At 41.5% G+C, this 14,576-nt stretch overlaps 1 protein-coding gene across 8 annotated transcripts in view; it reads right to left on the reverse strand.

The window, feature by feature from the left end:
- Positions 1 to 14,576, reverse strand: part of PIEZO2 (piezo type mechanosensitive ion channel component 2) — a 451,232-nt gene that overhangs the window by 100,272 nt on the left and 336,384 nt on the right. For all 8 annotated transcript variants that reach the window (XM_082697369.1, XM_082697373.1, XM_082697368.1 and 5 more), the window contains 4 exons: positions 11,156 to 11,279; positions 9,725 to 10,005; positions 8,443 to 8,591; positions 5,756 to 5,929 (listed from right to left, as the gene is read on the reverse strand). In XM_082697369.1, the coding sequence (XP_082553495.1) occupies positions 5,756 to 5,929; positions 8,443 to 8,591; positions 9,725 to 10,005; positions 11,156 to 11,279 (728 nt within the window). The remainder of the gene's footprint in view (positions 1 to 5,755; positions 5,930 to 8,442; positions 8,592 to 9,724; positions 10,006 to 11,155; positions 11,280 to 14,576) is intronic.

The raw sequence follows: 14,576 nt of genomic DNA on the forward strand, positions 1-14,576 counted from the left end.
AATGTGTGTGGTAGTAATTCCCTCTGAAAAAAATATACTTGACAGGTTTGGGTATGATGGCTCTAGTTTCTGCATTTAAGACAGAAATGACCGTTACTTCTTTTAAAACATTCTAATTCATTCTGTTTAAGAATTCAGTTGGAACTTCCCCACAAGGATTTGTATCAACAAAATTTTAACCAGTCATCCACTGTCCTCACCATCCCCACCTCATACCTTGTTAAGTCATGTCTAAATTTTAATCAACCCAGAAGCTGAAAGTAGGCATGTCTTCTCTTTCATCCAGACCTCACATTTACAAACACATTATTTTCCTTATGAAATAACACTAAACATACAAAGAAGAAATTATGGGAGAAAGCTTCCTTAATAAAAGGATTGACTTACTATTTTCATCAAGACTAGGTCCTGTTCAAAATTGGACATGCTTTACAAACAGCCTTTCAGAAGAGCAGTGAGGGAAGAGTTTATCCGGTAACATCCTCCCTGGGGAGTAACTATGGCCTGTCTTAATATGAAAAGGAAAGATTCCACTGCAAAGAAGACAGTCCTAACAGTGGAATATTTTGAGTTTTTAATTATTTTAGGTAGATTTTGATCATTCTAAGAATTCCTGAGCATATTCCCTGGCCTTGTGACTTGGGTTAATAAAGATAGGCTTTTTCTCAAGAGAGAAGTCCTAGACATCCGGAACCATAACTTGTATCAGCCCCTACTGTTGGAGCACATCAAACCAACTTCTGCCTTCTAAGGTAGGTCCCAGCCATCTCCTCATATAGCAGATGGTAAATCCTTTATGGGAAGAGATAGAGAGAGAGATAGAGAGAGACAGAGATGGATGGACAAGGGAAGAGAGGGAGAAGGATGGATGGGGAGGTATAAGAGTAGAGGGGAGTGAGGGGGGGAGGAGGGGAGAAGGTGGAGAGAGATTGAAAGAGAAGCTTCTTATGTTTGAAGAGATGATGTTTCAATAGTTGCTCAAGATCCCCAGCTAGTGTCTATCAGCTAAAAACCCGAGGTTGACTCCTCTCTCTCAGGATGTCAACAAAAATGGCTCCCCAAGGAACCAGCCAGTCTTCATCCCTCTTTCTTCAGCGATCTGCACAGTGATGCATTAATGTTTCACCCTTCTTTCTAGAAGTTTTGGCTCCCAAGGTTTGCTATGTGGTTGTCAGCCTTGGAATTTTACATAGGAGAAAAGCGAATGGAATAGAAAACCAACAGATCTTTCAAATATTTAATTTGTTCATTGGCTTTCTTGTAAAATACGTGTTTTTATGACCTACATCACTGGCTTTACTACAAATAAGATAAAGTTATATGAGTGGCTCTTTTAATTCACCTATTTAATAAGGTCAGGGTAGCTTTAGGAAATTAGATCTCCAAAGACCTTTTCTCTGTACTCTTAGGGAAGTTGAGAATAACTCTGCAGACAACACTATCAAATCTTACTCTTTATTATGTGTGGTCATTTGCATGTTTTATCTCCCCAGTTGAGGGATAAGGCTCTAAGGCAGGGCCTTGACCCAGGGTCCATCTTTGCATCTTTTATGAAATCTGGTGACCTAAAAGATCTTTCTTCAATACGCTGATCTTTTAAGTCAAGGTATATTTGTAGAAATCGATGTCTTAATTTTCTTTTAACCATACATTATTGTGACTATTATCACTTTATTCAGGAAACATCTACCGAGGGTCAACAGATGGGTGAGGCCCTGAGGTTAAGTGATACATGGACATGGGGTGAATTATTAATACAGGGACTCCGGCCGAGGAGCTGACGCCTCTGGCAAGGGAGATAAGACAGGCAGGCAGACAGTGTCAGAAGGCAGCAGTGATGAAGTGCTGTGGAAATTCAGAGGAAGGGCAGATTCCTCGTAGCAGGGAAAGTTGGCATTTGTGGGCAGGTTTGTGGCGGAGGCGGTTCTTGAGCTGAGCTCTCAGTCACGTGTCCAAGAGAGCGACGATGAGCTCCCAGGCCAGCGTTGGACTAATTGACCAAAGAATGAAATTAATGGGGCATCTGTTTGAACCAAGCCCAAAGGCTGAGCACCAGCTGAAGACCCTTGGCAACCTCCAAGTCCACTTGCAGCACCATTCGGGATAGATACCAAATGGTCTGGTTGGCAGACTACATCCATGAGCATACCTGAAGACCACTGTCCCCTATCTGATGACATCATTTTTCATTTACAAAACAGCAAAGTGTTTAACACACCACAAGACCATTAGAAAAAAAAAAAAAAAACAAGAGAGAAAACATTGACATACCCACCTATTTATTATTAGATAAACGCGCCCATTGACTTTGGCATGGCTACGAGGTGAGAGATGAAAGCCCAAGGTGGCGTGGGGATGGGGTGACAGGTGGGAGAGAGAAAGAGGAGACCGTTAGAGAGGAAAGACGCAGACTGTCTCGCAAGCTTTAAGGCGTCAGGTGGCTCATCGATACTCCCGTGCACGAAGAGAAGTCAGGGCAGCAAGACTCAGGAGAAAGGAGAAGTTAGATATATTCAGGAAAAAAATGCTTGAAGGTAACAAGTCGCTCCATTCGTCTCCTCCCTCCCCTCAACACACTTGACTAAAGATTGGTAATGTTTAAATTTTCAGAGCACAGTTATCAAATAGGAGACAATCTAAAAGATGAATTCTTGCTCCTTCCCCCAAATTAAAAAAAAAAGAAAGAAATCTTCCTAAGTAACCATAGGCCACATAGTATTCTTTAAGTTTTCTAAAACTTAAAAAAAAAGTCATTTTGTTTCTCTGTGCACTGGAATATGTTCTAAAACAAAACACGGATCAATTGCAGGGATGGCTACTTAATGACATGATGAATATTTCATACATTATCATATATATATGTTACCATACACTGTAGTTATGTTCTAATAGTATATATCTTATCAAGATAAGTAAAATAATATTCCTGAGAACACCTGCTTAGAAATAATAATAGTTTTTTTTTCTATTATCAGTACATCCAAACATTTTCCATAGTGTCAACTTCATCACTTCTCTAAGGTTAAACACAGTAAAGTCTTCCTCAGACGCAAGTGACATTTGCCTACACAACCTATGTGTGCACAAAAACACAGCACACACAAATGGTGGACAAAACGGGAAAACAGCAGCTGGATATTTACAGAAACCACGGTACTGGAATCAATGTTAAGGAATACAATGAATTAATTATTCCCAATTTGTGGGCCAAGTTTTGGAAAACATTTACTAAGGAGGTGGGAGCAGAGAAGGCAAAGCATGCCAGTCAATCCCAACTCTGTAAATATTCTTTCTTTTCATCATTTTGATCTCAATGTGGTCATTTATTACGGCTCCAGGGACAAAAAATACTGTTAGTAAGGAAAACACTAGAATGGGAACAAGTTAGTCAAAAAGATGGGACGTGTATCCTACGTTCAAAGTTAAAAATTGGGGACTTTTATATTACACTGTTGCAGGAAATTCCAAAACATGGAACTTGAGTTTGACCTGAGATTTGAACCCTTTAAGGCCTAGAAAACTGTTTTTTTGAAGACTGAAAATGAAAAACCATGTTCCTAACCTCTTTAGGTAGCTGGTCTTTTATAGCCTCTCATCACTCTACGTTTTCTTGGAAAAGTAACTGCTTAAGGCATGCTTGGGGTTAAGCCATGGCCACGAGGAAGGCAAGCGATGACCGCAAATGGCTACAAATAATTTAGATCTTTCTTTTCTTGTCATGGTATGGAGGGTGAGGGCTGTGCGTGGAGCAGCCATGGAAACAGGGAGAAATTACCTCCACGTGAGACTGTAGTCCTTTCCAGAACCTACATAATTAAATAATGTTCTACATGCTTCCAGGGAGCTCTGAGGATCAAATTCCGTTTCCATATACCCTAAGTCTCAAAAATTGTGATTCCTTTGGGCTTGTACAATCCTTGTTGAGCTGCATGGTCTTCTGCAAAACTGTGGTCCTGAGAATCTCAATTTTCCTGAAAAACTGTAACCCGTATCTCTATCTGATTGTGTGACATTAGATTCAAAGACATGATAATAAAAACAAGGGCAGGAAAAAAGCGCCTACATCCTGGAGGAATTCTGAATAAGAAGAAAATAGAGATCCAAGGCAAGAAAGGCATTTAGAAGAAAAAAAAAATTAAAGGCATCATTAGCTATCGCCAATCATGATATTTCTTTTACAAACATGCAAATATCCTTTGCTGACCAACAGGTTTTTCTTGATTATCGAATAAGACTCTGAACAAATAGTGAGGGTTTATAATGAGATAAAGCATGTTACCTCTCAGAGTTAAATATCAAATTTTATCCCTAGCGTTCGCAAGCAATGTCAAAAACGTCATAAAAAATACTTCCACAATTACTGATAAATGTCACTTCCCTGTGCCAGGGCTGCATTTGTAAGCTTTTAATCTTAGGGTGACTTCTCCTGCTAACTCCTGCTAACAAGTTTGCCTAGAAACCATCTCTCCTAGGGGGCTCCCAGACTTCCAATAACTACCTTATTTTTCCTAATGTTTGATTATCACTGAGAGCAGTCACTGACCCGATCAGGGACCTCACCATGGTGGGGCATTGGGAGGAGACAGGTAATCGCCGAGTTTGCTTATTGATACAGCCAAGACAGAACAAGAAATAACAGTTGCTTGTTGACTCTGGATTCTACTGGTTGGGAGCCATTCACAGACTGAAAGGCATCTGAAGCTTACTCAGCTTACGTCCAAAAAACACAATACGAATATGGAAAAGAAATCTGCTGGCTATCCATACACAGATAGAGATTATAAAATGGTTTTCACCACCAAAGACGGGTTTTGGAGTCATCTATGACTCTAGTCCCTAGTATAGCAGAAAACCGAACGTCCAGTGGTTCATAAACTGTGCGAGATGAAATAAGACTTCATCTTCTTTTGCTGTACTCATTGTTTCCCTTGAAAAGTTCAGAGCTAAGTCAAGGGGACTAAGGGGATCGTCGGCTGGCATCTACACTCCCTGCGTACAGCCCTTTGCTCCCTCGGTTGCTCAACAAGGGTTTTTCCAGGAACTGAGTCATCAGCTAAAACTGAAGCAAAGAGAGAAATCACCATGAACGTTCATCAGAAGAATGCTTGCAATTTCCCTGTGAGAGACCCGACTGTGAGATTTGTGATAAAACCATTGTGGTTGCAACACACACGGGCGGGGAGAGAGATACCTCATCTGTTGCTTGTAAGCGATTTATATATTTACAGATGAGAAGACAACAGAGAGCTGATAAAAGCAAACACTGTCTTCACTTTATTTCCTTGCACGTCATGCTGATTTCTGGTAGACTGCAGATTTTATCCTTTTAGGCGAAGTTCATTTCCAAAGCTGAAAGGAAAATTCTGCCCATCGTTTTTGGTATGCTCTCAGAAAACTCATCCTCTGAATCAGCCAGATTTCCTAAATGTTCTAAAAACACATCACAGCCCAGACACAAAATATCCATCACCAACTCTTAAAGTATTTGCATCCACGCAGCTATTTTAAATCTACTCACGTGAGGATCAAGATCACTTGGTATTAACCAGTCCTGAGTCACTACGTAATGTTTCAGAAACTGCCATCAAATACGCCACATTTTTCTCTCATTTCTTATTTTCACTCACCCACGGAGAGCTCAAGGGTGAAACTCTAAGGTTAGTTATTGGTTTCCTGCAGGGGGCTCCTCCCCGCTGAAGTGAGTCAAAGCTGTCTTGCCCAGAGCAAGAGGCTCGTGCTTCTTGCAAGCGCTCACCTGTAGATGGCGCTGTCTTCCTTGCTGGGAATGGACTTCAGGTCTGTGAGCTCCAGGAACCGATCATGGAAGTAGTGAAGGTGTAAAATGCACACCAAAAGAAAGGAGGTGGGGATGAAGATGCGAGTGAACAGCTCTGCCACGGTAAACTGTTTTAAGCCAAGATCCTCCAGCCTGTAAAACAAAACAAAATGAAACAAAACAGAAAGCGAGTGCTTTTCTTTCCTTTTTTTTTTTTTTTTTTTTTTTTTTTTTAAAGATTTTACTTATTTACTTGAGAGAGAGAGCATGAGAAGGGAGAAGGTCAGAGGGAGAAGCAGACTCTCCATGGAGCTGGGAGTCTGGATGTGGGACTCGATCTTGAGACTCTGGGATCATGACCAGAGCCTAAGGCAGTTGCTTAACCAACTGAGCTACCCAGGCCCCCAAGAGTGCTTTTCTTAGGCACATTGGTTTTGCTGTGGATCACATCACCCTCTTTCACCGCCCTGTTATACCATTTCTTGCAACCCCCACTTCCGTGCGTTGACTTTGATTTTTGTCTCCATCAATCCAACTGACCTGCTCTCCCAGAGGTCAGAAACAACCTCAATATTGCTAAATTCAGTGACTGCTTCTCTGTCTTTGTTTAATTCTGCCTCTAGTCCTTCTTGAAACAATTCTGGTCTTGGTGCCGCCACACTGGCCTGGTTTTTCTCTTCTGTCACTGTTTCCTCCATTTTTTTCTTTTGTTTTGTTTTTAATTGGACCTCCAGATGTGACATAGCTCCAGACTTCAGTGCTGAGTATCTTCTCCAGATTATTCCCCCCCTCCCCCACGTTATCTCACAAGTCCCACTTGGACACTATCTTTTCTATACACCATCTTAGCACCAGTGACTCAAATATGCATTTACAGCTCAGGTTTCTCCTGTGGACTCTCATGCCCAAATATCTAACAGAAGTTCTTTTGTTTTTTGTTTTTTCCTATAGTTATTTCATATTGAGTGTCTTCCAAACAGTGTTCTTGATTTCCCAGTTTTGCTCAGTCACGCTGTCCTGCACCCCTGCCCCCCCACAACTAGAGTCCTCCCTTTATAACTGTCTACCCTGTGCCACATTCTGAAATCAGAAAGTCTGCCTTTCTTTGCCTTCATAGCACATTCATCCACATTTCCTTCAGCCTCCTAGACATCTCTTGAAGCTGACCCCTTCTGTTATCTGTCTCTGCATCACCTGCTCTAGATAAACCACCATCATTTCTCACAGGACTTGTGCTGCTGCTGGCTAACCCGCCCTGTGGTTTCTACCCTCACCCTCAGATAGCACATTTTTTTCAGCCTGTCAGGAGTTCTTTAAAGACTTAAAAATGTCACCAAGATTAAAATGCCAACAAGCCCTGCCCATCCCCGGTGTCTGGCTGCATTCTCCACCTCGGCTCTGTCCACTGTCCCCCTTGCTCCCGGCAGCTGAAACGTCCCCGGCTTCCTCCCTTGTGCCAAACTCAGTCTTGTCTCAGAATCTTCCTGTTTGCTGCTGGGATGCTTTTCCGTATCTCACACCCAACTCACACTTTTCTTAAGCCCTTCAGGGGGAGATTAAATGGCACCTCCTCAGGGAAGCCTGCCCTGACCACTCTGTTTACAGTTTGTACCCTCACTGTTCACTACCTCGCCCTGTTTTTGTCTCCTGCACAGACTTGCCACAATTAATTAATTAATTAATTAGCATATTAAGTAGGGTTTTTTTGTTTTTGTTTTTGTTTGTTTGTTTGATTTTTGGTCTCCTCCACTAGAACATAAACTCTGCAGTGCTTAGGCTCTGTCTGTCGTGCTTCCTGATGGGTCCCCAGGCCGAGCCAGTGTCTGGCACATGGGAGGCATTTGATAAATATTTGTTAAATAAATGTTAAAGATGGGTCAGCCTAGCTACATGGCGAGCCTTTCCTTTTAAGCTTTTCTCTTTCCCACCTCAGAATACTCATTCAGCTCCGTGCCCCATTCTGGTAACTCCTTCCAGAAGTTTACAGCAGCAAATCATAAAAGAACACAGCACATGCATAGATCTATTATGCGCACGTGAATAATGATTTCCTCATTAGTCCACGAGCACTTTTGCTATGGCCTCAAGTACTCCTTAGGATCTTCACACCAGCTCCATAAGCAAGGAGAGGCTGCTGCTTTTTATCATAAGCCTAAGAATCAACTGAACTGCTGAGCAGAACTTCAACTTGGGAAGTAGAAGGCATGAGTGATGAATGATGAAGCAGGTATTTCACAGGAAACAGTGGGTTGAGCCTCTGCCTTCAGCTCAGGTCATGATCTCAGGGTCCTGGGATCAAGCCCCGAATCGGGCTCTCTGCTCAGCAGGGAGCCTGCTTCCTTTCCTCTCTCTGCCTGCCTCTCTGCCTACTTGTGATCTCTCTTTCTTTCTGTCAAATAAATAAATAAAATTTTTTTTAAAAAAAGTTATTTCATTAAAATGGGGCTGAAAATGCACCTTTTGGTTAATAGTCGTTAAGTACATACTCTACGTGTCAAGCCTAGGGCTTGGCAGGGAGACCAGAGAAGGACCTGTTCTCAAGAAACTTACAGACAGTGATGACTTCACAGTTTACTAGAACCTCCCCAACTATGTTTGAACAAGATGCATGGAAATCTTCACGCCATCTGTCCCTTTCACAGCCCATTTTACACCAAACTGCTTACTTTTCTTTTTTCAATCCAGTCATATTTTGCCACAGGCCTGGGAAGTTCTCAAACTGATATGTGTATATAAAGATAAGCACCAGCATTGTGTAAATCACCACAGACATCCAAAAATACTTTAGGATTCGCCTCCACCATTCATAGTGCACCTGTGAATCAGACATCAAAAAACACACAAGAAAAAAGAACTGATTAAAAAAAAAACAAACTTACAAAAGCACCTGATTTATTCAAGTATGACAAGTGATGATGTTGACAAGTACTCGAAAATCAAATATATTTCATTTTTGGCTTTTGAGGCTCTGTTCCTCATAGAGGCAGCTGGGTCTGGATTGGAACCTCAGGACCATGAGAGTTGCTAACGAGGTCTTGGGTTAAGTCGCTCGACCCTTCTGAGCTTCTGTTTCCTCCTCTGTAAGTACCTACTTTGAAAGCTGGAAAGAGGATGAAATCATCATAATTATAAGCTAGTCTATGGGAGGCATTCAATGACAGCATTGTGGTAGTTATTGCTGGGAGAAAAAACTGCCTCCATTTTGAGATTCCAGTATTTAAAAACTTCATCAATGTCGGTTGAGATACTTTTGTCTCTACAGGTGAATTAGTGTAGTTATTTCATTTATTCTATTGGCTGCCTGCAAGAACAGTGTCCTGTTACACTTGTTTCTATCATTGAGCAACAATTTTTCTGTAAGTTAAGACTGAATTGGTGGAGATCTTCTTATATTTTAGTGGAATCTTCCATAAATCTAATGGATAAAATACTAAAGAATGTGATGTATTATACACACACACACAGGTTCCTGATCCTAAAGTCTGAAGTACAAGTGAACTGGTTCAACCCATATTTTAGATTACCCAGCCGCTGTTCTTCACTGGCTGTTGAACAGTCAGTGAAATTAAAAAATGAAATTGAAATTGAAATTAAAATTGAAAATTGACATTAAATGTGGAATTAAAATTGAAATTAAAAATGAATTTAGTTACACAGGTTTTTTTTTTTTTTAATCAAGAAGTTTTGAAAAACTCATGAAGCTTTTTTTTGTTTGTTTTTTGCTTTTTGTTTTTTACTTTTGAAGAACCCCAAATTTTAAAATAACATATACGCTGAAGACAGTCATTTCCCCTTCCCCTTCTTCATTTGCCTTTGAATTGCACTGATCACTTTAGATAGTACATTCCTGGGATGGCAATCATTTAGAATCTCAACAAAGGAAGCTCCCATGTATTCCTGGGCTGGCTACCAGGATTAAAAAAAGACAGAAGACGATGGTTTACCTACCTGATACAAGGCCACACAGAACAGAAACAGCACCATGTAGATGATTTTGTACATCACAATTTTACCCTCGAAGCTGACGAAGAAGAACATTCCTCCGCAGACGTAGATCCAGTACTTGATGAACATGGCCACCACCAGATTGCCCAGGACCTTCATGATGTCCTGGTCATCATCTTCTTCCACCTCCTCTTCTTCCTTCCTTCTTTCTTGCTTCTCTTCCTTGGCTTCCTCTTCCTCCTTCTCTTCAGGCTCTCCTTCTGTTTGTATATCTTGCTCGTCATCTTCAAAATAGAAGACCATGCAGTTACACTTAGTTAGCTCCCCACCCAGAGCCACACTTTGACCATGTGATGCGTGAGTGGGTGGGGGGCATGGAAGTCTATGTTGTCTGTGTTACTCTGTGATTTGAATGATTTTAGACGGTTGCAGTAAACCAGGCAGCGTTTATACTCAATCATAATCAACTTTTGAATTTCATACAGTTTAAAAGCTATGAACCGGGAATATTTTATGCTCATCTTTTTTATAATACCTAACTTAATTTCCAGTATCCAATGACTTTGAGTACTACAGGATCTAGAAAATTAAGCTTTGAGTACTACAGGATCTAGAAAATTAAGAACAGAGACTCCCCCTGCCCTCCATTCCATGGTTTTGCTTTCTACCATTGCAGTTACCCAAGGTCAACCACAGTCTGGAAGCAGGTGATCCTCCCTCCTCCTGACACATGGTCAGGTCAATAACAGCCTAATGTTAATGTCATCTGCCTGTGTCATTCACCTCGTCTCAACGCATGGGCATTTTCTCATCCCCCAGCCCCACTAGAGGGCTGAGTACACCACAAGAAGATATTTTGAGAGAGAGTGAGACCACATTCACGTAACTTCTATTACCAAGTATTATTATAATTCTTCTTAGTAGTAGTTGTTCATGTCTTATGGTGCTTAGTTTATAAATTAAACTTTATCATAGTCTTGGATGTTCAGGGAACAACATAAGTATCTTCAGGGTTCAGTACTATCTGCGGTGGTAAGCGTCCACTGGGGTCTTGAAATGCATCCCCTATGAATAAGGCGTCCCCCGCGCATGACAATAACACAAATTAAAAGGACGGTATCAATTTCAAATTCTGATTGTGTCAGGACTCTGAAAGTGTGACCTTGGATAAAGCATTTAACTTCTCTGAACCTTTTTCTTCTTCCCTTAAGTGGGAATGAATTTTGTGAGGATGGAATAAGGACGCATTTCCAAAAGCACTTTGTGAGCTCCCGCATGCGCACGAAATCGTCCCCACTGGGGCCCTGGTTTTCCATCACTCCAGGTCACGCTCAGCTTTTATCTGGTCTGAAGCGCAGAGGCTTTCTGATGTATGTGGGGTGTCCTCTCTCTGTCATTTGCTGAGCACAAAACTCTCTAGTCCCACTAATTTACCTTTTTCTTCATTTTCCTGACTTCCGATTTTGATCTCTAATAGAAGAGCTTCCTTCTCTTGAAGAGCTTTTTGCTCAGTGAGGTGTTGCCTCAGCAGGAGCCAAAAAGTAATGGTGAAAAGTATCTGAAAGCAGGGAATTAATAATTAAGAATTAAGCCACCCATTTGAAATGTAAATACAATTCAACATATACAACATTTTCTCCACATTTCAGCAGAAACACCATAAATAAGCCTCTCCGTTAGAGACAGTCGGGCAGACACTGGATTTCACCTGAAAGTCACTGGCTTTGAAATCCCCTTTGCTGAAGACACGGACAAGCGTGTTGAGGGCCAGGAGGACATTTGGCAGCAAGCTGGGGCCCAGGGAAGGTGTCCCGACAGCCCAAACTACTTCCATCTGGGCCGGAAGTCAGCTTTGGCAACTGGTCTCCCAGGAGGGGAGAAAGTCCTTGCTTTCCTGTCCCAACTGTGACACGAGCACAATTACAACAGGAAGACATATTTCTTCCGTAATACTCGTTGACTTTGCGATGTTCCTTGGGATGAAGAATTCCACAGATGGGGAAAAAGAACACTTCATCCCGGAAAACAGAACCCTCTAATACCCTATTCATCTCCCAACGCTGAAGGAAGAAATGTTTTAAGTGTCCACACTTGTATTTTAAGGTTTTGTGGAGGGCTGGGGGCAGAGGGGAAGCTGATGCTTTGGGGGAGCACCTTCTTCAGGAGATAGAGGACCTAGTACATAGTATTTGTTTTGTACTAGCTTTACTGCAATACAATTTACACGCCATATACAATTTACCCATTTAGAGTGTGTGACTCTGTGGTCTTTTATAAAGTCACAGTTGTGCAATCAACACTGCAGTCAATTGTAGAATATTCTCATCACCCCAAAAGAAGCCCCAGAGCAGTCACCCTATTCCTGCCCACCTCAGTCCTGGCCAACCACTACTTTACTTTCTGTACAGACTGCCTAATCCGGGCATTTTCTATAAGTGGCATTACTTACTAAACATTCTTTGGTCGGTGGCTTCTTTTGTTTGGCCTAATGTTTTCAAGGCGTATTCTTGTTGTGGCACCTCACTTCTTTTTATTATTTGATAGTATTCCATTGTACAGACAGCATTTCATTTCTCAGTTGATGGGCATTTAGGTGGTTACATTTTTTTGAGGTTATTATGAATAATACTGCTATGAGCATTCATGGCCAGGTTTTTGTGTGGACATAAGCTTTCAGTTCTGTTGGGTATAAACCCTAGGAGCAGAATTGCTGGGTCTTGTGGCAATTCTGCGTTTAACCTTTGGAGGAACTGAGAGACTGTTTTCCAAAGTGGCCGCAGCGTTCTCCATGCCCCCCAGCATGGGGTTCCAGTTTCTCCATTAACACTTATTATGGCCTGCTTTCTTCTTCTTTTTTTTTTTTTAAGATTTTATTTTTTCATTTGAGAGAGAGTGAGTCGGAGGAAGGGAGCTGGGGAAGGAGGAGAAGCAGACTCACCACTGAACAGGGAGCCTAGGCTGGGCTCGATCCCAGGAACCTGAGATCATGATCTGAACTGAAGGCAGATGCTTAACCTATTGAATCACTCAGGTACCCCTCGTCTACCTTTTTGATCCTAGGCATCCTGCTGAGTGTGAAGTGGCATCTCACTGTGGTTCATAGTATGATTTTAATAAATATTTGCCAAAGACATGAAAAGAAATAGACAAATGAATGGGTCAGTTTTAGTGAAATAACTGCCCACTTGATGGTCCATAAATTACCCACTTCTTTGCCTTCAGCATAAACCAGTCCCAGTCAGTCTGGGACAACATGTTTAGGGCCAATGGAAGCCAAGATCCAGAGTGCCTCCATTACTGAAAACCTGGCATTCAACTTCTGGGAGTCACAACAAATTGAACTATGGCTGCAATTTGGGAAAGGAATCTGTTTCTCTAGTGCATGTCTAAGGAGCTTAGGACAATGCTCAGTGGTGGATGAGACCCCTTTCCTGGAAAAGGTGATCGACAAGCCCAATATAGAAAATGTGGTTGGTGTAGTTGATGGAGTGGAGAAGACTCACTAGCAACTGAAGGATGTTACCAAAGATTTGAGTCTTACTTTCCCAGAGTGGTCAGACCTCTGGGGTCACGGGACATATTCTTTCTTTCCTCTCATTTTCCATCACAGTGACCCATTCAGTACTTGGCAAAGAGTGTGTTTAATAAAGTACTTTGACAAATGTCACCATGATATTTTATGATCTTAGGTTGTGTTGTTATCTGTGATAAAGACTTGCATTTTTTTTTTTTTTTTAGCTCCTGGGTACATTAAAATATAAGTGGAGATCCTACTTTCTTCAGAATAACACTGTTTTGTTTTGTTTTGTTTTTTGTTTTGTTTTACAAGTAATACATCTAATTCTCCAACAGTGTTCCCAGACCTCCAAGAGCTGTTCATCTTAGATTAGACAGGAGGTTGTTCAACCAGCTAGCTGGGATAATTTCCAGATGTCTCACCAATATTCCAAGCCAGGCTGGAATGGATTTGCGTAGTCAAAAGATGAGGTTTTGAATTTCTCTTATAAAGAAAAGACTAACTTCTCAGTTTTGGGTGTGTGTTTAAGGGAAAGGTCAGGGAGGGAGAGAAGGAGTGGGTAAGAGTGTGAGACTAATGTGAATTATCGGTGAAAAACTCTGTGTGACTGTCAGCATGGGGTGGGGGTTTGAGAGAGAAAGGAAGGAGGTTGCCATGGTCTGTGAACACAGAGGGTTATGAGCTAATTTCTGTTATCACTATTTACCTGTTGGGAGTTTCTCCTCTACCTCAATAAACTTCACCAAAAGGTCTGTTATGAGAACCAATCCTTGGTTTACTAGTTCCCTGTTCATGCCTAGTTGCCTTGGATATGGGGTATTTGGTAACCTGTAAGAAAGGAGCTTGCTCTCAGAAAAGGTGGGCTTCGTGCAATATAAATTCATGTCCTTTTCAGAGAACGATTCTCTCCCTGGAGGAGAAAGATGTTTAAGGATTGGGGAGTAATGACACAGGACTGCTCTCACAGGTCTTAACACAATGTCATCAACACAACAGACACATGTGGTTTAGAGTCAACCACACTGTCCACAAAACAGAAAGGTTGGGGCACATAATCTGAAGTCAAGGGTATTAAAACAAGCCATGAAAGTAATGACTACTGGGAGATCATGAACCATGTTGCTACCTATGAAGGCATACCATATAATCTGCAGAAGGAAAACCCAGAAGTGTCATACTCAATTTTTGCTGCTAACAGCATTTTTGAAGATATAATTGAATAAAAAATGTTGTTACTAATAACCAATGATTACCTGTAACAACAATGCATTCAGCCTATTTTGAAAAACGGAGATCAAAGAAAGTCCTCTAACGCTTACACACATTTTACCCTGTATT

Source organism: Mustela nivalis (assembly GCF_964662115.1).
Source record: "Mustela nivalis genome assembly, chromosome: 14".
In the NCBI taxonomy this organism is placed as follows: domain Eukaryota; kingdom Metazoa; phylum Chordata; class Mammalia; order Carnivora; family Mustelidae; genus Mustela; species Mustela nivalis.